The 25188-nt window shown below is 35.7% G+C and overlaps 1 protein-coding gene across 1 annotated transcript in view; it reads left to right on the plus strand.

Annotated features, from left to right (window-relative positions):
• Window positions 1-5921: 5921 nt before the first annotated feature.
• LOC139975045 (neuroligin-4, Y-linked-like) overlaps window positions 5922-25188 on the plus strand; it is a 33103-nt gene continuing 13836 nt past the window's right edge. Inside the window, exons 1-2 of the mRNA XM_071982660.1 lie at window positions 5922-6553; window positions 14368-14914. Coding sequence (XP_071838761.1) covers window positions 14476-14914 — 439 coding nt within the window. The 5' untranslated portion in view covers window positions 5922-6553; window positions 14368-14475. The remainder of the gene's footprint in view (window positions 6554-14367; window positions 14915-25188) is intronic.

Here is a 25188-nt window from a genome sequence, read left to right on the forward strand (position 1 = left end):
TTTGAGAAGACTTCATCAGGGGAAGAATAATCTTGTGCAACCTGTAAAAATGTTTTTTTTTTGCAGACAATGTTATTAATGGCACAATCAATTTACAACGAATATCATAACATGTACAGGCCTATTGAAGTTCAATGAGTTTACACAGTTGGAGACCATTGCATTTCAATATCTCAATCAGACCTTTGTTTGTCTTCAAATCTATCATATTTCTGAAATATCATGGGGAAGTAGGAATAATATCTTCTTGTTTGAACAAATGTAGGACTGGAGAAGAAACATTATATAGCCTAGACCAGGGTTGTCCAACCTACGGCCCGCGGGCCACAGTCCGACCCGCCTCAAGGCTGCGTCCGGCCCGCCAGAGATTATCTACGGTGCGAAATTTTAGTGAGCAGATATATTGATAACAATTTGAAGCTATATAATCATCATCCGAACCTTCTGCGTCCAAAAAACTGCATACAGGTCAGTTTTTGTGACACTCTCTCAGTGGAGGAGGGGGGAGGGGCGGGCGGTCCGTTCATCCGTTTTATCAGGACGGAAAATAAATCAGTACCATTAGGGCCTGACTTTAGAATCCGTACCATATGAATGTGAAAGCTTACTTCGAATCGGCAGAATAACAACTGTATAATCAGTGCGCTCTGCTCGCAGTGCTCACATTTTGTTGCCTTGGGCTTCGGGCAAAAAATCGAGCGTAGGCTACTGTAGGGTTCATGCGGCCCCCTCCTTCATCATAATCATTCCATGTGGCCCTCCTCTGCAAAAGGTTGGACAACCCTGGCCTAGACCTACCTGCCTGGAAGATCCACATGAATCTTCAACACGTCCCTCATCATGAGTTTGGTTTTCAGATAAATAGGTACAGGTGCCATACGAGCTGTAAACGTTAGGCCTTTGCCTATTTAATTATTAGGGCCTAGCCTACTCCAGTCTCACGTTTCAGTGTGTAACTGACTCATATGGACGAATTGTCAATTTGTCAAGTAACGCAATAACGTTATTTTGTGAAAATCCGACCACTTTTACCTGCTAGTCCTCAGCACAGTCACCGGGCACACATGCATTGCGTTCATATCAAAAATAGGAACTGAAGCCTTCACTTTGGTTGTTCAGCGTAATAAAGTGACTGTAACTAGTATAGGCCTTGGCTATTAGTACGTAATTCCATGTACACTACTGAAACCGGGATCGGCATAAGTTTACACATGGGCGCAGACATGTTGTTTATCCAGGAAATGCCTGCGATTGGCTGAAACCCTAAATCTTTTCTGAGATCTATTTTGATTGGTGCTAACACTCTGTGACAACGTCGTAGTGTGACAGTCGTGGAATAAGGTGACCAGTTTAGGTGATTTCAGTTTTGCTACGCTCTTCTGGAAGCTTCATTACTATGAATACAAAGTTTGTTATTCAGTTCGTTAGTTTTGTTCATGAACAGTGTTAAAAGTCATGTTGGACGAATATAGGGCATATTAACACTAATTACACTATATTCAGTGGAAGATATACTGTTGATTGCTCATCGAAGCCAATGAAGCCAGAAATATTACTTGTGCTTCATACACTTGAAATCGGAATAAACAGAGAATTTTCCACAACACTTTTATGTGACAATTTAGGTGTTTGTAACGAAAGCGCCCTTTCAGTTATAGCCCAATGTTTACCTTTGTCAAGTGTGCATCCATGGTGGTGGAGCTAGGAGGCCGTCGGGGAGGGGGCGGGGTTTCAGTTCCCCCGGAAGTTTTTTAAACATCAAAAAGTGCTCCATTTCAACTTCAAAACTGATAACCCTGTCTTTATTTTTGTAACGAATGATTGCCTCTCACTGAAATTAAGAAAACTGCAATGAAGATAGTGACCTTTTATTGTGTACTTAGAAAGGTAAACAACAGTTTTGTCGAAAAACAGTTAAATACTGGCATTTTTCCATCTCTCGATTGGACACTCTTCAGACGTGCCTGGTTTGCCACACAGGACCTACTTCCGATCTTCTCTGAAAGTTTGCCAAAATTCTTAGGACATTTCGGTGATAACATATTCTTTAAGTGCGCCCTCTTCAATTGCTAGCATACGCCAGAGTCATTTACATATGGCAGAGCACGGTAGGCGTGATTGCAGTCCAGGAATGTATAAAGAACCCCTTTGTGTCCTATTAGCTACAATTTGCTGGCACCTTACTGGACCATACTTTCGAATGGTTACATATTTTGTCTGTTCACTTATCAATTGATGGCAGTTTCTGGTGCAGATCTGGTTAATTCAAATACTGGTCCATTTAATCACATAGATCTCACTCATTCATACATGTCTTGTCACTGAGATATTATACTCTGTCGACAATTTGTGCAATAATGGTATTAAAATGCCTATACCAATCCCACACTCTAGTGGCATTGAAACGAAAATTGATAGGTTGGCGGAGTGGTTCCATGAGGAAGTCTAAGCCAACCTTGTGCAATGACGACATTTATAGCTGACGTATTCAGTCCTGTAGTGAGCATTGCCTGCTATACTAGAATTATATGTACAGAGTAAGGACCCGATAGTGTGTCCTACCTTTTCGTATTATATTGATATTTTACCTACACCCCTTGAACACCTTTATGTAATATTTATAATACCCTTGTCGTCTTAACACATGATGTATGTATATAACGAAAACAGTGTTATGATATGAAATCTCAAACCGCCAGAGCCATCGAAAGTACACTGTAGGAGTGAGACTGGGGGGGGGGGGGGGTGCTGTGGTGGGTTATTAGGCTCTTAGCCCTCGCGTAATACAACTATCCCCATTAAAATTACAACTGAAATCTTGAAATATTACCACCGTTATGTGAAAGATTAAATCAGTAGAACAACAGAAAAATACACAAATTACTCAGCATGCCTACTTGAACTCACAGCTGAGAACTACATGACAAAGAATACTCCGAACATGAGTAATAAGAAAATAAGAACTTTAATAACCATGCCAATAAGCTTTGATCATTTAGCGAGATCGCGCTGAATAGCTGGAACCTTTCCCACAAAGTACGAAAATGAAGGAACTATATTTCACTTTCTACCATATGTTAAATAAACTTTCCTACATAGCTTTTGACGTAATTGAAGAAAAGGTTTAAATGAGATTCAGTTAAAATCAATTTTTACGGTGATTGCTTTAACGTACAAGCCTATATAGTCGTCTCAAATGATGTCACTTTATTTATAACCTCTCGGTTAAAAACACGAATTACTCCACTTGTTGTTCCAGACAGCAACTTCTGATTCCTCCTTTCTGGCCCAAGGTCGTTATCCTGAAATGTTTGATTCTACGTCTTTTGATATACTTCATCAAGACACATGCATAACGACAAATACATTTGAAAAAAGAACCCTCCGGCATTTTTATCATTAAAATTCTTCGCCATTAGTAGCACCAGATGTCACAGTGTTCTTTAGAACAGTCGCCTCCGATGCAACTTTGTGATTCAGTACATACAGATGTTTTTAAATGGGGGAGGCGTAGAAAACGAAGATGGGTATTCAACGATGGCTTTACATGAGATGAATAACGGGTGATTGAGGCATCGAGAAAATGTGAGGGTGATAGTACTAATAATAATAAAAGAAAGTCCATGCATGGTATATACATGCATGCAACTAGATGGTATACGAACCACGCAAATATCCGGGATCACATATCAAGCATTATTCACCTTAATTCAACCAAAGGGATGATAATGATGGTGGTGATGGTGATGATAGTTATGATGATGACGCCAGTAATGATGATGATGATGGTCATGATGATGGTGATGGTGATGATGATGATGATGATGATGATGATGATGATGATGATGATGATGATGATGATGATGATGATGATGATGATGATGATGATGACGATGGCGATGATGATGATGATGATGATGACGACGATGATGATGGTGATGATGATGATGATGATGACGATGGCGATGATGATGATGATGGTGGTGTTTATGATGATGATGATGTTGATGACGATGGCGATGACGATGACAATGACGACGACGACTACATCTAAGCTATGTATACTTACAGAAAATACCACCTGCTCTGGCCGGGAGAGCACCCGATCAATTTTATTCTCCGGATTGGAAACCTATAAGTTTAGACATGTCCGGAATTAACCAAAACGTTTTATTGAGTTGTTAACTTGATGAGTTAAGAGAAACGTGGTTCGTTTGCCTTGTTAATTTTAATATGCTTAGCGTGTGCATTCCCCTAGTATTAACTGGATATATTGATTAGTGGCATATGTCCATATGAGGCTCTCGGCTCACTGTAGGCGGTCTCGTCAACAATCATTATGCAGTAAATTGCCTTATCATTATTTCTGCGTTAGCTCGAACTTTTCACAACAAATTAAGTAAGGAATAAACAACGTCGTTTTCATTTTAAGGGAAAGCACCATGCGCTGCTGGGCCTTTGTATTTGCTCAGATGTGTATTAAAACTGACAGACAATGTTACCACCTCAACATGTGACCGCGGCCTCACATTCACAAAGGAACACTCACATTAGCTTTCCCTGCATGCGTCCTCTTTATAATGTATAGTTCGAAGCCAAATGGTTATCTTATATAAATATAATAACCTATTCCCATTCTCATCCTCCCTCCTCAATAACCCCCCCCTACCAAAAAAACACACAATAAATCAATGTTTTTGAATAAGGTCATCTAGTTAAAAGGGTAGAAGGGTAGAAAGGAAGATATTTTTTCTTGAGAAATAGCATATGTGGGTTGTGAGTCTATTTAATTCACCCAAACTAATCATGCATATCGTGTCCGACACCTATTATTGCAAACCTGGAATCAACAGATACTGGCAAACCTCTCTAAAGCAATTTGTTCCTGCTAAACATTACCGGTTGGGTTACACGTTTCCCCGTCGAACGAATACACCTAATTTTAAAATGTAATGTTTCAAAACTTATTTCAAACCGGAAGAAAGTAACCTGACATTCGGATCAAACATTAACACTTAACATTTACCTCTAACACTTTCATATATTTATATATAGGCCTATATAGCCAGTATATTTAGCTAACACAAATCGGACCGCTGTTCAGTTTTTATAAAATTGGTAGCCTTCTGTTTGTTGCCACGTGACCAGTTCAGCCGCGAGGACAATTTCATAACGTCAAATTAAGTAAACAGAACAGCGAAGCTTACCTAAAAAACTAGGACGGCTAAAAAAATTATATATATATATATATATATATATATATATATATATATATATATATATATATATATATATATATATATATATATATATATATATATATATATATATATATATAAGACATATTTGGTTATAGAATTACATGCATGGTGTACCTTTATATCATTGCAGTATACCCATCAAGCCACCACGATGCTGATATATATGATACGCATTCCTTTATTTACAACTAGTATTGCAAATTATTTTAATCGCCAAATCTCCAGTAAGTCGTATAATTACAAACATTTTTAATGTTAGAATGTTTTTATCAATGATCATGCAAGTATTACTTATATCGAAGTATCGGAATTTGTAATCACGAGTGTCCTCTTACACGATCGATGATGGAAACCCGCAAACTAAATTAAGAGTACATTCCATTCCGTTACAATTTCAATTTCATAATATGTTGGAATAATGAATCAAGCCAAACAAAGAAGAAATAAATTAAGGTTAACTCTGAGTAATGACAATTTTTTTATTAAATAAATCCTTTGCAAACATGCGAGGAAAATGGATACGATGTTATTTCAAATTATGACGACGAAGCATCAGTCTAACAAGAAGGATAAAATATATACCTCTCGGATGAATGGAATCACCCAAGGGATGTTTTTTTCATCAAGTCATTTCACGCGAGGCGTCAATATCAATGAAGTAGCGCTATACATTAGAGCTGTGTATCGTAGCCGAGTAACTTTCGATCTAAGATGAGTTTTATTAATAAGCAATGCATGCGGAGAGATCGTTGCCGATATACCCTGCAAGCAACCTCTTTTATATCACTTCTATATTACGCTATGTTAACCTCATGAGGTAATTGCTCTACCGATGATGTGCATGTGGAAAATTAACTTTGTGAAAAACAACACGGAGAGGATATATATGCTTTGTTTTGTATTTTTGAAAGTTTCATCCGCGACAGTGAAATATTTTACTGTATTTTAGCAAAGAAGACGAAACAGCAGAAGTTCACAAAAATTGAGTTTTGCAAAAATATTAATTTGTAAGTGCTCTCATTTATTGAAACTATAACATCACAATTTCGGAAGCGTCAGAACTTGCCTATGCTGTTGGTTTGCCTATTAACGGATTTACAAGGACTCTTCTTGATTTCTTTATGAGAATAAAGTTACATCTTAAGGTATAAATTGTTTGTTGTACTTCTTATGGCGATTAGGTACAGTGTTATACCAAAACTTACCGTTAAAGTATAGACCAATATAAGTTCGGCTGTCACTGACCTTGACAGTATCATTCTTGGCATTTCAAAGTTGAAGAAGAACTTAAGGTAAGTAAATTTTGTTTTTATCTGTTTTAAACAAGTTTATAATGATTTTATTAAGTTTATCCTTAATGGTTTCAAGGAGTTTACGGTATATGTTTACACTTCTTTGTTTTTATTTTAGCTGAAGACTGAAAAAAAGTTCTTTCCATTGCATGAAATAAAATCGACCCAAATGTTTTCGAAAAGACAATCGTTAATATAAAAAAAAAATGCGTCGACAACTTGTTTGGATGATTTTTGTTCATATGACAGGAATTGATGGTTTTTAACCGATTGTTATAAGAAAAAACAAAACAAAAAAACAAGCAAAAAAAAAATCAATTGTTTGCGGATATTCCTAATAATCATTTAAAATTGTCATTGTTTAACCTGCGTAGATGTATATGAAACTGCAAACATAATATAACCTTTGTAGTATAGGAAACACCCTACTACGACTTTTCTGTGATCATGCATGTATATAAGGTCTTAATTTCTGTTGTGAGAAATATTTTGATTGGCTTAATGCAGTTGGCCTACATCTTCTCCAAATTTGGCCTTAATTATATCGTTGACATGGCAACCGATAAGGTAGAATAGGGAGTTTCCTACACTTATTTAATCAGTGTGTCTCCGATTCGCGCACAGTACTCAGTTAATACATTGTAACATAATAATAACAATAGGAAAGTTATTTATATCTTAGTTAATTGCATGGATGAAAACTAATACAAATTCTACGGTAAAATCTGCACTTAAACATTTCAACTCAAATCATTAAAAGTGATTTAATTGTTTGAGGGAAAATATGTAACTAAAAGTTATTTTTTTTTACCCAATACTTATACACACTATATACATTTTTTTCAATTTTATAATATTTTAAAAGTGAAAATGTATACTATTGAAGAAAATAATGACGCAGGGCAATTTTATAAAAAAAAAAAAAAAAAAAAAAAACAGTATCCAGAGCGTACCAAAGTCAACAAACATGTATTGCACTATAAGAGTTAAATTTCAATTAATTCATTCTTAGCATGTGAGTGAAAAATGTATGATTGTGAACATTCCCAGCAAAGATTAGATGTTACTCGTTTGGAATAAAAAGTGTATATGCTGAAGCAATCCGCCATTAGTCGATTTTATTTAAATTTTTGTTTTGCTTTTTTATTATTGTTTAAATTTCATTGATTACAAACAGGTACATGTACCCCAAAATTATAAAAAGGAAAATGTATTTGGAAGAGCTACGTAATATGCTACACTAAATTGAACAGTATAAGATAATATACGGTATGATATGACATTGCATGCAGGTGATTAAAGGTTTGCTTTAAAATATAGTAAGCCAGCCTCACACTGACAGAGAGAGAATTAACGAAGATACGGTGACGTTGTTATGGTTTCAGGCGCCTGGTTCAAGAGGAGGAGGGTTGGGGGTGGTGGCTTCACGCTTGCTTCATTTTAACTTTACTTGACACAAGACCATCAATTTAAAAATTGACTTAAAATTTCGAACCAACACATTGGGGCTCCTGGACTTTGAGGACACTGGTTCCACTAGTTAGACCATGGAGGTAAAAACAGACGAATCGTCTGAACCACTTATTTCCACGCCTTTGGAAAGAGACACAACGCAACGCGACAGACTCGTGATATACTTTTCGTTATGTAGGAGCCAAGATCCGTATAGTCGTACAACGAGCCAAGATCAGTATAGTCATACAACGAGTAAAGAAACGTATAGTCGTACAACTATCCATCGCAAGTGATCCACTTGTCTTCAAGTAGCAATCAAGATACGTATAGTCGTATAACAACTATCCAAGTTCCGTATAGTCATACAACGAGTAAAGAAACGTATAGTCGTGCAACTATCCATCGTAAGTGGTCTACTTGTCTTCAAGTAGCAATCAAGATACGTATAGTCGTATAACAACTATATCCAAGTTCCGTATATAGTCGTACAACGAGCCAAGATCTGTATATAGTCGTAAAACTATCCATTGTAAGTGATCTACTTGTCGCTATATGTAGGAGTCAAGATCCGTATTGTCGTACAACGACTCAAGATCCGCCTAGTCGTTCACCAAGAGTCAAGATCCGTATAGTCGTACAACTATCCAAGTTCCGTATATAGTCGTACTACGAGCCAAGTTCCGTATAGTCGTACAACTATTCTTTGTAAGTGATCTACTTGTCGCTATATGTAGGAGGCAAGATCCTTATAGTCGTACAACTATCCATCGTAAGTGATCTACTTGTCGCTCTGGTAGGAGTCAAGATCCGTAAAGTCGTACAACGAGCCAAGATCCGTATAGTCGTACAACTATCCATCGTAAGTAATCTACTTGTCGCTACGTAGGAGTCAAGATCCGTAGTCGCATAACTATCCATCGTATAACTAAACAACCAATGATCCACCCGATACACATATTAAACTACTGAGTATCGGCTGAATGATCGCACGCTGAACGACTGTTTTAAAATGTTAACGACCGGTGCTCCTGTAGGTCACATGCAATTTAACTCCCTGTGATTGGCCGGTTGTGAAACCCCGGACGCCAAATACCATTCTGGGAAATCAATATTTGCTTCACGATTTTAAAATCTCCATTTCGTCTCATATTTTCCCAACAAAATTCAAAAACTAATAAATATAATTTCCTTTAGCTAAACTATATACAGTAGGGTTTATATATATATACTGTAACGATCTCCTTCAACCATCATTTGAATTGATTTTATTAACAGCATTTACATTTCCCTAAAATATGTTAAAAGTAGCTTCTAAAAATAACTTAATAAAGGCATCCATTCTATATACTGTATCTTACAAAAACAAGTGTTAAAAAAAATGGTTGTATATACAATCCTGACGTCATGTTTTATTTCTTTCTTATTACCAAAATGTCCTTCCTTTCTGACTAATATTGTACTAAAAATACCGTCATTACAGGACTGGAAATTGCCATTTTTTGCCACTGAAATGCTAATTTTGACTTAAAGAGTAATCGTATGACATATATCTTAGCGACGAAACTCTTGTGTGAAATCACTATGAAGACACGTCAGCAGTAGTCGTTGAGCCCGAAATTACAAATCAATAACTTTAATTAAATATTACTAGTTTAATTACTGGTAAGACAAAACGATCTCGCAGCTGCGTCACACACACGTACGCGCGCATACATACACATAAATAACTGTATAATAAACTGGACTATGGACTGAACAAAAACATATATATATATATATATATATATATAAATATATATATATATGTATCTATATCTATATATATATATATATATATATATATATATATATATATATATATATATATATATATATATATATATATATATCATGCTTCGAGTGGATTTATTCCTGTAATACAGAAACACAAGAAGCCAATTACAAGATGGAGTGAAGGTACAAGAATTGTTTTCATAAGATGAAGTTGCTTGTCATTTGTAAGTGTATTTTTATCTTGACATCAACAGAGCAATACATTAAAAACAGAGAAATTTTATTTTCTACGGATACGGTTGATCCAAGGCGGGGGAGATATATGTACGGTCGCAATTCCGTTTTCCGATGAAACAACAAATGTACACAAAATTGTTCATATGCTCCTCTATAAAATCGAAAAGCTTTACTCGGTGTGCTATTGCTATATAAATACTATACATCCACGTACAAATTGATATAGTCAACGTCCAGAGGGGCGGAAGGGGTTCAATTCGGTGGGGGGGGGATGGACAGTTCGAAGAGTAGTGACAAATTTTAATTTTAATTGAAGAGGCAAACCACGAAGTTATCTCAAAACTTTCCAAAGAAATGTAAACGTCTTTAATTCCGTCCCCAAAATTCCAGTTTGGAATGTTTATCAATGAAAGGACCATTTTAAAATTTAATTTTGTTTCTTCATTTTCAACGAACGGGCACTTTCTTGCGATGCAATTTTTCAACAAAAGGGCAGTTGCTAAAATAACAAAATTGTACTGTTTTAATCAAGAAAATAATTAAGGGTTATTTTTTTTCAAAAGCAGCAAATCTAATTTATGCAAAGGAACACTCTGGAGGTTTCACAAAACGGGAGACACGTATAACCTTTGAACCTCCCCCGGCTCCACCGCCGATCGTCAAATTGCTAATACAGATATTAAGTTGATGTTGTTAATCAATATTTATCAATACTGAAATCCTTTCATTGTGTTGTCAATCAGATTAAACTATAAAGTGCTAGCTCAAATAATACATTAAAATGTAAGTCTGAAATTTTCCAATTTCCTCTCTCTAGATATGTACATCTCAATAATGTTAGTACGCAAAACTATCTGCGCGACGAAATGTAGGGCATCGCATGAAAACATAATTTGTTTACCCATTAAAGACTCAGTTGGCGACAAAGCTAGTAATATGTCTCAATGTCTACGCTGCAGTTTTATTTTTGTAGAAAAAAATCTGTAGATTGGTAAACTTGCCGAGCAAAAAAGGAAAATAGAAAAAGAAAAAAAGTCACATGCGCATGCTGATATCGTGCTTCCGGTTGCAAACACATACTTTACACCACATCACACACACAGCGAACCGAGGGTATGAACATAACTGATAACTAATTATTCGTCTTTATGTTTATCTCTGAGTGGTTTGTGTTCATATATATATATATCCAGTTAAACAGTCGATGAGTATAAATTGACTTACAAATGAAGTCACATTAAAAGGCGACATATTTAACAAATCTCGTATACAACATTAATGATATTCATACATTCGTCTCATTTGATACTGCGCATGTGCAAATCACGAGGCGTCCCATTACCGACATAGAATTAAATCTGGCACCGAACTGCTAAACCGTTTATAAATCCAATCAAGTGATGTAATCCATTACTAACAGTGTGAAAAGGCATTGAAGGACGTGAGGAAAAGCCATTAATAAGAGTGTGACAAGACAGTTAAATCAATGAGAAAATATATATGGCAGAAAAAAAGGAGGGGAGGGAGGGGTGGGGGGAGGAATCGTCCAGCCGTAAGTGGTACCTTTGAAACATTGATGAATCCAAATTAAATTATGTAAAAAAAAAAATGAAACAAGTATATACATGATAATACTATGTATATGCGCAATATTACTATTCATTTGTGATATATACATGTAAGGAATTTGAACTTCATTCCTACTAAATTGTAACTGATTTATCATTTCCAGTTTGAGATTCATATGACTGCTTTTCCATATATATACAGCGTATACACAAACCTCTATTTAGGTTAATAAAATAACGAATTGAATCGACATTCCGCATGGAGCTTGAATAAATCGTATTTGCGCTATAAGAAGTTTTAAGTTGGCCTTGAACTTACAGTAAACATGTAAAGAACATGTACTGGGGAAGCAGATTATTGTCAGTAGCCATACAGTCAAGTTACCATGCAATATAGTACTTCCCTCGGTTTAGGCTGAAACATATTCTTGTATTATAGTTAGTAGCTCTATATAGGCGTCTTAAAATTTGAGCATATAGTTTGTATCGTGCACGATTGCAGTCTATTTTTAAATATATGATTAAGTGCATGTATGGCGTTCATCACGTAACATTACCGTGTGTGCATGATTCATTAAAAAGCATGGGCGTTCGGGAGACGTTGATTGATAAGCAAGTGGACCTACCCATTTTAATTTTGAAATAGGTAAGAAAGAAAGGGGCGGGGGAGGATAAAATACTATAGCAAAAAGACACAATTGTGTTCATTTTGGAGAATGCAGAGCATATTTTCGATATGCTAGCACCCCGCCCCCCCACTCGATCAGTTTTTCTCTAGAACATTATTTGTAAATAAAAGCCTATGGGATATACTCCATGTAAAATCGAAATATGCATGTGGCGTTAAACATATAAGGATGGTGTATTGGGGAGGGACATACGTCATTGGCTGACCGATTTCATGTATTGATCTTGATATATCGTAATCATGGTCGGATCCAGGATTTTAAAAATCCTGAGGGTGTGGATATGGGGTCGTAAGAGCTGACTTCCATGTAGGAGGGGGGGGGGGGGCGTGTATGGGTCTTCCCTCAGATATGAAAAGGTGTGGAATTATGTATTCTGAGGCATCTTTAGGTCTATAATAGGTCTACAAGTAAGGTTTGTGCTATAATAGCTACTTTAATTTGTTATGCATCCATGGGGTCGGGGGGGGGGGGGGTGGTGGCGGGAGGTGGGGAGGGGGGGGTGTACACCCCGTGGATCCGCGCCTGGTAACGGTCAAATCCTCTTTATTACAATTTGCCATTTCTGTCGTGTATACATCTTCTTTAAACAGCCCTTGTTCAAGAACTTGACAGGAGGTCAAATATCAGAATGAATGTTTACAACTCACATTTCACTCACAGTTGCCTTATTTTACTAGCTTTGCTTGGATAGAAACTAGACCAGTGTTTCACTCCTATTCCTAACATGTTTGCGATTTCTTCTACCCCCTTCTGAACCGCGTCACGAGCCTCGCAGTACATTTTATTTTCTATTCTTTCTTATATTTGTTCCATTGAGTCACTTACAATTACTTGCCGTGAAGCCAGACCAAATCGTTACTCTCATAAGTGTGTATGGTTTCACCGTCGATCGATCCACTTCATTAAATTTCTCCACCGTCGATTTCACCGACCTTCCTTCCTTCTTCCTCCAGTTTTGGGGAAACAGAACGATGACGGGTTATTATCATGTGAATGGCAATCGTTTGAAATGTTAAAGTATATCTGTATATATATATATGCCGTGCCTTCGTAACTCTGTAAATAAACCAGGCATACTTTATTAATTATATTCATCGACTTAATGTGATCTGGTGAGTCAGTCGCAGTCTGAATGTATCAAATACGTCCAATGGAAATACTGAACGAATACGATACATCTGAGAAAATACAATCCTTTTCTTTACGCCATGCACTAAACCCACAATCGGACAGAAAAGAATTAAAAACAGCAAACTTCCAACCTAAAACTGCGTGGTGAAGCTGCAAACTGCCGTCTATTTTACAACGTTGTTAAAGAGTGCCCCGCGATGGTTAGAATTAGGCTACCAACAATCTGAAATTTTGTTTGAAATAACAAAATCGACATAGTGAGACAAAATCAAAATTATAATAATCGCCACAACCGATATACACATATATATCCTTAAAAGCGATTTCATTGATTAGAATCTGTCAAAATGAATCTTGTATAAAGATAGAAATGTACCTTGTTTACAGATACAAAAATATCTTGTTTTACAAAAAAAAAAAAAAAAAAAAAAACTACTATTGAATAGGTTCTTTCCTAATTTAGATCACATCCAGGAAAGCCATTATAATTCGATTGAAAGAAGCATTTAGGAATCTGTAAGATTTTAAAAGCGACAAAAAACTACCCCTCCCTCACCCCCGGTGGAAAATAAAGTTTAAATGATTAAATATTGACGTCTTTTACTATATTCGAGAAATGGTGCGTTCTAATGCATCGATAGGCTGTAAATTATGTCTCTAAGTCTACACGCATGGTTGTGCTAATACATACTTTTAAACTTTTTGGGTTAAACAGGAGAGGGGTGTACGCCCCTCACCCTGGACGCACCCCGGCCTTAGGCCGCTCCCATGATGTCGCATTTGATGCATTTGACGATAGATAAATATATGCAAGCAGTTGGTTCGCTTTATGGGTCCCAACCTTTGGCAAACAAAGGGCGGTTGTACAAGCTTAGACCATGCATACATGACTTATGAAATTCATCACATAACATACTTCTCATACGCATCAAATCTATTATTTTTCTTTTCTTTTTCACAGGTGTTTACTCCGTGTTGTGCCGGATTTATTAGGTATACATCGGGCATATATGTAAAGGTGCCTCGGATGTGTTTTATTATTCAAGTAATTTGACACTACTTAAGCAATATGAAGTCACAAATTCAGACACACGGCGTACAACTGGCTTCTGCAAAAGATGTTTTTCTCATCGCGTTTATTTTGCTCCAACTTTTGGATGATTCCTTTGCAACAGAAGCCCCAATCGTCACCATCTCGACGGGATTGGTACTTGGTAAAAGAGTTTCCTTGAGGAATGACTTTCTGGAGCAAGTTGATCAATATTTGGGAATTCCATACGCTATGCCGCCAACTGGAGATAAAAGATTTCGCGGAACTACTTATCCCGTAGCTTCATGGGACGATATTCTCAACGCTACGACCTTCGGAGCAGTATGTCCACAAGCTATTCTTGATGTCGATGCAGCAACGCCTCGATGGATACAAAAACCAATCGAAGATTCGAAACCATTCCTAGAAAAGATGGATGAGGATTGTCTGTATATCAATGTCTACGTCCCGTTACGAAGTAAGTAATATAGCCTATAACACGTTTCCTTTTCTTCTCACCGTCACTTCAATTGTAGTTCGGTTCATTCGTCCGTCCGTCCGTCAGTTTTCTGATACGCATTTAACACTCGTTCTTTGCTTTGCGATATGGAATTCATAACAAACATTCTTTCGAGTTATCAACCTATGGAAAGGATTTGACGTAATGTTTCCTTAACGTGGAGCCAAATTATCTTTTGAGTGCCTGATTTGCTAGCTACTCGTTACGCACGTGACTAACTCTTACATGTCATCAGTTATATGTTGTAACTGTATATGAATAACTTAGCTAGTTCAGTTTGTTTAAATGTCATATTTTCTCACAGGTCTATAGAGCTCTATCACTTCATTGTTCATAAATACCGAACTTTACATATTTATCACCTTGCTTCAAGTCAATAAGGTTGTCGCTCGGGGTAAAAAAAACAAATGTTATGACTTTTTCGCTCCATTCGATCTAATATTGATCAAGTCATTAGTATATTGATAGTGGTAAAATTAATACTTTTGGCTTTAAAAATCTCCGTATTAAAACTTAAAATCTAGCCTAACGTGAAAGCATGTTAAGTTGAGAGGTTCTTACCCTTTGTTCCTATATATCTCAAAAACTATTGAAAATCCTTCATAATATTCGTATGTTCCGCGAGATGCTTTGAAAATAAGATCATGAATCATTGATTCACTCAAAGTTTTCCTATGGTAAACTTTATTTGGGGTAATAAACCTCTCCAACTCATCTAACATGCATTAACCTTCTAGGATGGGCGCGATGGGGTCGGGGGGGGGGGTGGAAGGAAACTGTACGCAACATAACGAACTCATAATATCTCTATAACTAAGAGTAAAATGTAAACGTCTTGAACTGACGCCAATGTATACCGTCTTATCAAGAAAAACACAAGCGGCCATCTTATCGTGTCCATTACCAAATCGTTTTTGTATATACAATATGTTCAATAACAACTTAAGTGGATGCCTCCTCAAGCCCGTCTGTTTACGGTACAATATCTTCATAGCTCCGGGCATTTGTATCTTCAAACTATTTTGAGAGTGTCATCTGGAGATATGAAGAAATGTGAAGGCAATTTACATTCCCGGTCTTTTATGAATATGCCGTGATATAGTATCTAACTTAGTGTAACTGAGCAAATTAAAGGCCATATAATATATAATATATATATATATATATATATATACATATATATATATATATATATATATATATATATATATATATATATATACATATATATATATATAAATATATATATATATAAATATATATAATATATATATTTATATATATTTATATATATATATATATATATATATATATATATATATATATATATATATATATATATATATATATATATATATATATATATATATATGCTCATAACTATAGCAACAGAGCCTTCAGGGAGAAATATAAATAGGCGGTAGATTCTAGAAAGGAGGAGGATGATAAACAGGATCTCCTTGTTATGAGAAGACAATTCTGAATCAAATTACCGAGTTTATGACAATTACTAATGCGTTACCTACTTTAGACGGCTCTTCAATCTGTGGATTAGAGGTGACTAGTGTAGTTTACTGTTGAATGTTACATTTTATCCCAATCGTGACAGATAGTGTTTTTAGTTGAAGAATTAATGTGATTACCTAAAAATAAATCAGTAATTAACTAATGAAAAAATAAACACTTGAAACCATATTCCTTGATGTTACTTTTATTGTGAATATGCTGCATGTTTGTAATGTAGTTGGTTTTGATTGTAAAATAAATACTCCACACACCAGTCAAAAAAGATTCAGTGAAGTTGTTAAAGATAATCTTTAAGGATAATTTTAGTTCGAAATTAATTTTGATAGACTCATGAAACAAATTTCCATCGGTTGAGATTCTTCAACTCTTTAAGTGTTTTTCTTTTTGGAGAAAATACCCCGTGAAGATTATGAATCAAATCGGATAAAGGCAGTCTAGCAAACAGAGATTATAAAACGATGAGTTAAGCAGATATGATTGGACTGAGAAGTCGACAGCACCATCGAATTGGTATTAAAGGAGCGTTCCTGGTTTCTATTTTAACAGCTGGAATGTCTTGAAATTCGGAAGATTTCCTATGTAATCCTACAGAAACATAGCCTGTATTAAAGTTTTTCTCTTACAGTCTAACAAACTTACAACACTTAATTCCAACCGAAAATCCTCCTTTAAAAGTCGATCAGACAAACAAGCCCAGAACAATAAGACAAAGAAAATTAATTAATTAATTAATTAATATCACATAAAATAAAAAAATGATAATAAACTTGAACAAGCGGACGCACAAATATAAATTAAATCCCCCCCCCCAAAAAAAACCTTTCACAGAAATGCGATGCATGCACTGGGGATTATTGATGTAGTAACACTTTGGTCTAAAATACACATTGATATGAGTTTCTAAAATTATTTTCTTTACTTTTCATAGTTTTTTTATTATATTTTTTTTCCATTGTAAACGTTCCTTTGCTATTCTCTCCAAAGGGATTGATGGAAATATATATATTTATTCATATAGCACTTGGATTTATGTGATGTATATCCAGTTACCATGAACTGGAATTGCCATCAATAATTGAAAAAAAATGACTTCATTGCTTAAAATCGCAAAAAAAAAAAAAAAAATAGGAAAAAAAGCACCTTAAATGCCTTTCCTATCCCCATGCCATTAATCTCTTAAAAATTGGATACTTTTATCACTTTGACACAGCATTTCTAAAAGTAGAGTGTAATCTAAGGTTTTTTGTATATGCCATATTTTTTCTTCGAAATTTCCAAAGCAAACTTGAAAACAATCTTTTAGGCATCGTTTTTATTTACACTATGGCACGCCAGCCGGGCAAGTCTCATCCAATAACGTTCTTTTCGGGTGAAGTTAAAATACGACTGATTCATTTTAGGACAATATCTTATCCTCAGAAATGTCACAGTATTTACAAAACTAATAGCTCTAACACGTTCGTTAGCAAATGAAAAAATAAACTCCAGTCTCTACGTTTATCTTTTTCTCTCAAAGAGAGTCATAAATTATCCTAGTCCGTTGATTAACTACTCTTGTCAAAGTATAGTCTTGTATTGAAAGCACAGCTGTATTGGTTCTTCATTAGGGTTATAGTCTGACAGTCAAATTAGTGTCTTTATATCAAGACTTTGTCCTCCCTGCAACTCCGAAATATCAGGAAACTCATTTTCTGAATAACTCATGAGAGTTTAGACAGTGTCATCTAAATCAAGGTTGACTTTGCATCCACCAGGGAGCCGCCAGCTCTCGCATTACAGAAAACCACTAAAAAATTATGGATGAGGAGAGTGCAGTGCGTAGCTCCGGTTGGGAGGGGCGCAGGGGGCACAGGGGGCATGGGGAAGGGACAAACGGACACGAAAATACCACCAAAGAAAAATTGCCGGGAATATGTTAGCTTTCATGAAAAAAAATAGGTTCGAGCAATACTCTATCTCCCCCCCCCCAGAAAGGTATTTCCCCTCAAAAAGAAGGCTACCTATTCCCCTGGGAGAGGGGACAGGGGATAGGGGAGGAGTTACTATAATAGAATAGCTTAGATTCTTAGCATATTTGTACCATTTACTATCGAGTGTTTTATAGCCAGTTTATATTTTGTTATAGATTGGTATTTAATTCCAAACTTTCAGAGACCAATTGGATCACTTAAAGTGTGGTTTTAAATTATTTTCCATGGGAAAGTGGTACCTTATACATTATGCGACAGTGCAGTTTTCTATGTTATATATTGCAGTGTGAATATGGGGGAAAAAGGAGGGTGGACAATTCTGGCTTTCCGTGGGTATACGCCTCTGGTACCACGACGTCTTCAATGTTGGGTGAAGATAGGAGAAAGTGAGGGACAGGATTAGGGAGAGGGTCGGGGGGGGGGGGCAGAGGAATGTTTACAGCTTGCCTATAAAGAAGATAGCGATTTTTTAATTTTTACGTAAAGTTAAATTAATTTTTTATCGGTTAATTGAATTTTCCTTTAGCAAAATCTATATGTTCATATCTATAACTATTACAACTTCTTGTTATATTATTCAGACATACGTTCCTTTGGTCAGTAAATTGTGACAAATTAAATTTTATTTTGATGGCAGAGTGTTATCTGACCTGATTAGTGTGAGGCCATAGTGACCTCACATCAATATCAATAGCTTCCTAAGAAAATCAATTATTTAAGAGACTGGTGTATACCATTCTGACGGTTATCTAACTCCATTGCCTGACAATTCTACCCTTGCTTGCTTGATTACGTTGAAAAAAAAACACTTAATGATTTTAGATCATGAATCAGGAATATTAAAGGCGGTGCGTCCGCGTATCATTACTGAAGATGTACTTGGATGCGAGCATGTGCACTGTGTGCTTTGGTTGTTAGGCATATATGTACGTATGTGTCTTTTATTTACCTTACGATACTGCTGTTAGTAAACGGTGTAGGCCTACATGTGTATAAACGTATATAGACCACAACGTTTAACATATATAATTTAATCGTATAACAAAATATACAGATCCGTATGATGTAATAACCAAATATTCCAAGTAGGTAATTACTACCCCAGTTCGATCATTCCATCCTTCATGGAGATTTTACATAACAAAAGAGATAGTGGAAGAAACGATGTAATGGGTTACGTCGTACTCTTCAAACGCGGACGACTTGAACATAACATCAATTTGATTAAATCAACTTGATGTTTTAAAACATTAAAATCTAATAAAGTCAATCTTTAGGCATTCCGATGTCCCTCTTCAATAGAAATTTATTTTAATTGCATATTTGTCATTCATTATACATCTTTAACGTATTTGTCATTACCCTGTTTGTTTATACTAATTCTTAACTGGATTGAGCGTTTGTATATAAACAGAAACGAAAAGACGGCTTTTACAAAAAGGACATATTTTCATCTCTCAAAGTAGAGAGCTTTAATAGAAGCTGTCATACGTTAAAAGGTTATCAGTATCGTAACATCGGTTAATGTTCCTCACAAGATGTCTGCCATACGAACGACAAAAGGATTCGGCGCTGGTCATACAAAATATCAATTTCTGAGGCCAAATTGTGGGGTACTACCAAGGGGTAGAATAATCTCCCCGGTAGGACGAACACAAACCAAATGATTCCAGGCACGGATAAATAATCCTATCATAATCTTAGAGGATTACAGTGGCTGTAAACTCAACTTGTCACTTTTACACGACCTTTCACAGTTTATGGTCGTTAAGGTCGATTTCCTGAAGGACGAGATTACAAGCATGAATCCATGATATTTAAAAGGTATGGGGAGTTATTTTAAACACATGCTTCCACTGAAAGTAAGATACACTATTAATAACAATGGTATAGGCCTTACTTTGTAGAATAATATTAATAAGCCATCATTGTTAAGTTGTGGTAGTTTTTTGTTTGTTTTTGGTGTTAAGTAATGAACAAAGTGAGTTAAAACACGGACTAACTTTAATAATTGTTATAGGTGCTCAAAGACAGCACAAACTTCAACAGCAAACATGAGCACACTATATTTTCGGATATTAAAATATTGATTTATTGTCTATGAATGAAAGATCTTGATGCTATGAATAGTTAGTCTTTTCATGCTGTTTCGTACGACCACTGACAAAGTAACAACGTTGGATAAATAATCCATATTTCAATAAGAAATATATTCTAAATTACATCTGGTATATGTATTAAACTAGAGTTTTGATAACAAATTACATGAAAAACGTTAATGGATATTGCATATTGACGTTAAATACGAATTGAATAAACACAAAATTGAAACTACTAACGAAATAAATTAATCCTTTCTGTTCAGTTTCAAGTGACATGATAAGATAAAGATTATTAACGCTACAGAAATATTAAGAATATCCTTTTTGACAAAAAGAAATTTATGAAATTAGATCTATAATCAATGGATACAGACAAAATTTCTCTCTTATTCTCTCTTATTGCAAAATTGATAAAGTATCGACTTAAATGTACTATTTCTCGGAGAAAACTCAACTACACAATATTTCTAGACTTTGTGTATATACATTGGTTATGTTATTATAGACTTGCACGATGTCTGAATCATCATCATTCTTAACCTCCTTCGAATATTTCATTCAATGATTTTAACTTAAAAGATATGAAGGCTACAATATGACACAAGATGTATGTTTCTGAGAGAATCAGAGCTTCTTGTTGTTTCAATGTGAACTGATAATAACATCGCCCTATATTAGAATGTTGGAAAAACAAAATAAAATCAGCCTCTCTCCCTCCCTCCCTCCCTCTTCTCTTTCTCTCGCTCTCTACCTCTCTTCCTTTCTCTCCATCTTGTAAAAGCTTGAAAACAACCCAATTAGCCATCGAGCAGTCGTATGAAATGCTGACAGACACATATGATTTTGTAAAGGGTTGTAAAAATATGAACAGACTTTTCAAAGATTTGTTAATTTTCTATCACATCTACTAAACAGTACTATATACAGTTTCTTCAATGGTAAGAAAACTAGAAAGATTTTATAAAGGAGAGGCTGTCGTCCTGGAGTCGTTGAAGCCGACCGCTATTCTAGGGGTGGTGGGTAGGAAGGAGGGAAGGGGGAGGGGGGGAGCTGCGGGTCCATTCATTTTAAACCGCCAAACGGTGCATTCTGAGGCACATTCAGACTATACAATTATAGGTTTATAATAAGGTATGAACGCAAGGTTTTGATTTTACACATCATATTTGCTTACCTATCATATGTCATCTCACATCGCCTATATCTTTTGTTTAATTTGTATACATATCGATAGATCAACTCACGATATCTATAAAAAAATTCACATATCTATAAATGATCCTTTTGTGTCTTTTGTTCACAGATCATGATGAAGTTTATAATATAATTCACATCTTAGTGTCACATATCTGTGAATTATCTCATGCAGGCATATCTACATCTATAATGTTCACATATCGATAAATCATTTCATCGTGTCTCTAAGTTTGTTCACATATCGATAAATTATCTGACGCACATTCACATCCACAACTTTTGTTCACATTTCGTAAAATCGTTCAATATACTAAACGGCAACATTGTTTCATGTTCAAATGTCGACATATGTATGACGTTGAAAAGTTCATAATTCTCTCATTTTCGAAAACATTACCACCCAGTAAAGTCAACGGTGTCCCGTTTCATCACCTTTCTTGGTTTGACTTTACTTTCACTTCTTCCGACGTTAAAACATCTCTTGTTTTACGCAATTGCCAAAACGTTTCACCTCAAACCTGACATGTGCCTTGATTAAATTCTCACTCCCAAAGGAGCTCTGGTTCTCACGGCAGCATTTTCGCCCCTTTTCACAACCGTTACCCTCCCGAGAAACGACGTATGCCTTATATATAATTTAAAGACGCATAATATATACCCGAGCTGACATTGATTTTGCGCCTTTAAATTAACAACATAGAAACTAAAGTGAAGTATATAGGCACACTATGCACTGACATTCAAAATGTGTTTCCATTGTGTGCTTGCACTTATCTTACAATATAATTTGGCGTCTAAGATCTTGGTTCGCTTATTAAATAATTCGCTCACTTACGTTCCTTCCTGATTAAAGAGTGTACACAACGTTATCGATTTTTCTCATGCCAGTGAATACATTGATCTTTCCACTTCAAGGATATGACGGTGGAGAATCTTTACCTACACGGTATTCGATTAACCGGTTTAGGGGTAGGATGGGGATGGCACATGTGAAACGAGATGGGAGGTAAGGTGGGGGGGGGGAGGGAGGAGGGGGTAATGGGGTTGCACCTGCTGTAATCGAAGATTAGACAGAATCGATTGATTGAATAATAATTAGGATTAATTAGGATAAATAATTATTAGAAAATAAAGCACGAGGATCAATAAGAAAATGAAAAAAAAAGAAACTAGATAAACATAACAAAGCAGATGAAACGAATGAAGTTAGGACAATTATAGCAAAGCAGTGTTCTACGGTTATCGAATGTTACGTTCGCACTCATTTGATTGGCATGGCGACAGAAACACATGGCCTCATCACTGTCCGTTAATTATGATAACGCATGGTTTTTATTTATTCATATACAGTTAAGCTAAATATTGAGCAAACTTTGTTCTTTACTACACATCAGGAGGCCCCTTATCCAGACACGAATTGTCCTATACAAAATATTAATTTTTAATTCCTGTGTAAGTTCACTGTAATATTTACAGGATTTACACAAATTGAGGAATCCCTGGAAACACACCGCCGACGGAGAGCTGATATATATCATTCTTTCCTTATACATAAGTACATATGAAACGCACAGTGCACCCCTAACGATATTTGAATTTGAACCAACAGTAGGCCTACGCTATAGTTTATTGCGGTGCTTATGAATAACAATTCTATAATCTCTTTTTGTTATCTTCAATTTCTGGTAATATCAACTATTTTTTATCAATTACTAGTAATAGTGGAGAAATTCTGCGCTCCTTCTCTCCTCTCTCTCTCTGCTTACGTTCTGAGTGCATGGTGGTTGACGTCATTGTTGTCAGAGCAGTAATAAAGGGAACGGTGGAGGCTTTCAACAAACCCTGATTATTCTCTTTACCCTGACCGTTTTATTATATAGTGTATACAAAGTAAAATGCGCAGTTTTTATTCTGCTATATCATTTGCAATTAGATATATTTCAGGCGCCAAACTATATAGCACGATACGGCAGGAGAAAATTGGCTCTACAAAACAGTGCAGTTTCAGTAAGATTGGAATCACCAATTCATTCATTCTTATATAGCATGGAAGGATCAGGGTCATGATTTCATATAGTCATACAATATATGTCGTATCTACATGATAGTTAACGTGTAGTCTATATAAACAATCATATATACATTCCAATGTCTTCTGAAACTGTAACATCAGTTAAACAGCGACTCAATGCGTGCGACCTTCCGTCTTGTTTGCCTGAACAAGATTTGAGCCTTAAATGGCTACTGTATTTTTTTTATTTTTTTTTTATTTATCTCCCTCTGTTTCTTTGCAAAAGTCATAACCGTGAAATCACAATCGCGTGTTCATGGTTAGATGTAAGTGGATTCGATTCATACCAGGGTCACTTTAACACAGTCATTTAATTTGCCTATGGGTTATCGTGCTCTTGTTCAATTATCATTGAGTCAATTATTTTGGAATTTTTATTTTATAGAGCAAACTTAGTTAAACGTATGCTCTTTTCAAGCATAGCGTATATTTAAGACCATCACATGCAAGATGGACGATCGCACGTGTTATAAAGACGTATACCGTGGATCAAACAAGCATAACAGTACCATCATTAAGCATAATATAGACATAGGCCTACTCTCAATTAACAAGCATAACAGTCCACCATGAAGCATAACATAGACATACTCTCAATTAACAAGCATAACATGTTGAGGGCGATCCTTCACGAGGTTCATATAGTGAGGCATACCCTCACTTATACCATATCATATATAGAGACACTCTCAATTAACAAGCATAACCTGTTAAGGGTGACCCTTTATGAGGCTTGATATAGTGAGGTATGTCGTTCATTCACCATATCAAAGAGATACTCTCAATTAACAAGTATAACATGTTAAGGGTGATGTTACATGAAGCTTGATATAGTGAGTATATATTCATTTACCATATCAAAGACATACTCTCAGGCTCAGCTATAACGTATGATAGTTACTAAATATTTCCGTAAATATTAAGAATAATCGAGCACACTTTTTGCCAACTATTAGAGAGATAGGCCTACTATATACTTGCATACACATTAAAAGCAATTGAGTACCAGTACTCGTTTTTCCAACCATGCATGATCAACGTACAATTTGTTGATATATATATATATATATATATATACATAAAGTATATAAGTGTGCACTGTCATTTGAATGCAAATTTCCTGATATCGATCTCTGATTGGAAAGACCTTAATGTTTAGATTACTGATCTATTCTATGTATGACTAACCCGAGTCTTATTAAATCATAGATGGACATATATTGCATAGAGGGGAAGTGAAACGTCTCATTAGCGAAAGATCGATAAATAAATGTATCCGGAAAAGCGAAGCGTCTAAATGATGCACCGTAGCCTACCATTCTACCATCTGTTAATTCCGTTAATAACCGTAACGCGGCCTGTCTG

Source organism: Apostichopus japonicus, chromosome 10, assembly GCF_037975245.1.
Source record: "Apostichopus japonicus isolate 1M-3 chromosome 10, ASM3797524v1, whole genome shotgun sequence".
In the NCBI taxonomy this organism is placed as follows: Eukaryota; Metazoa; Echinodermata; class Holothuroidea; order Aspidochirotida; family Stichopodidae; genus Apostichopus; species Apostichopus japonicus.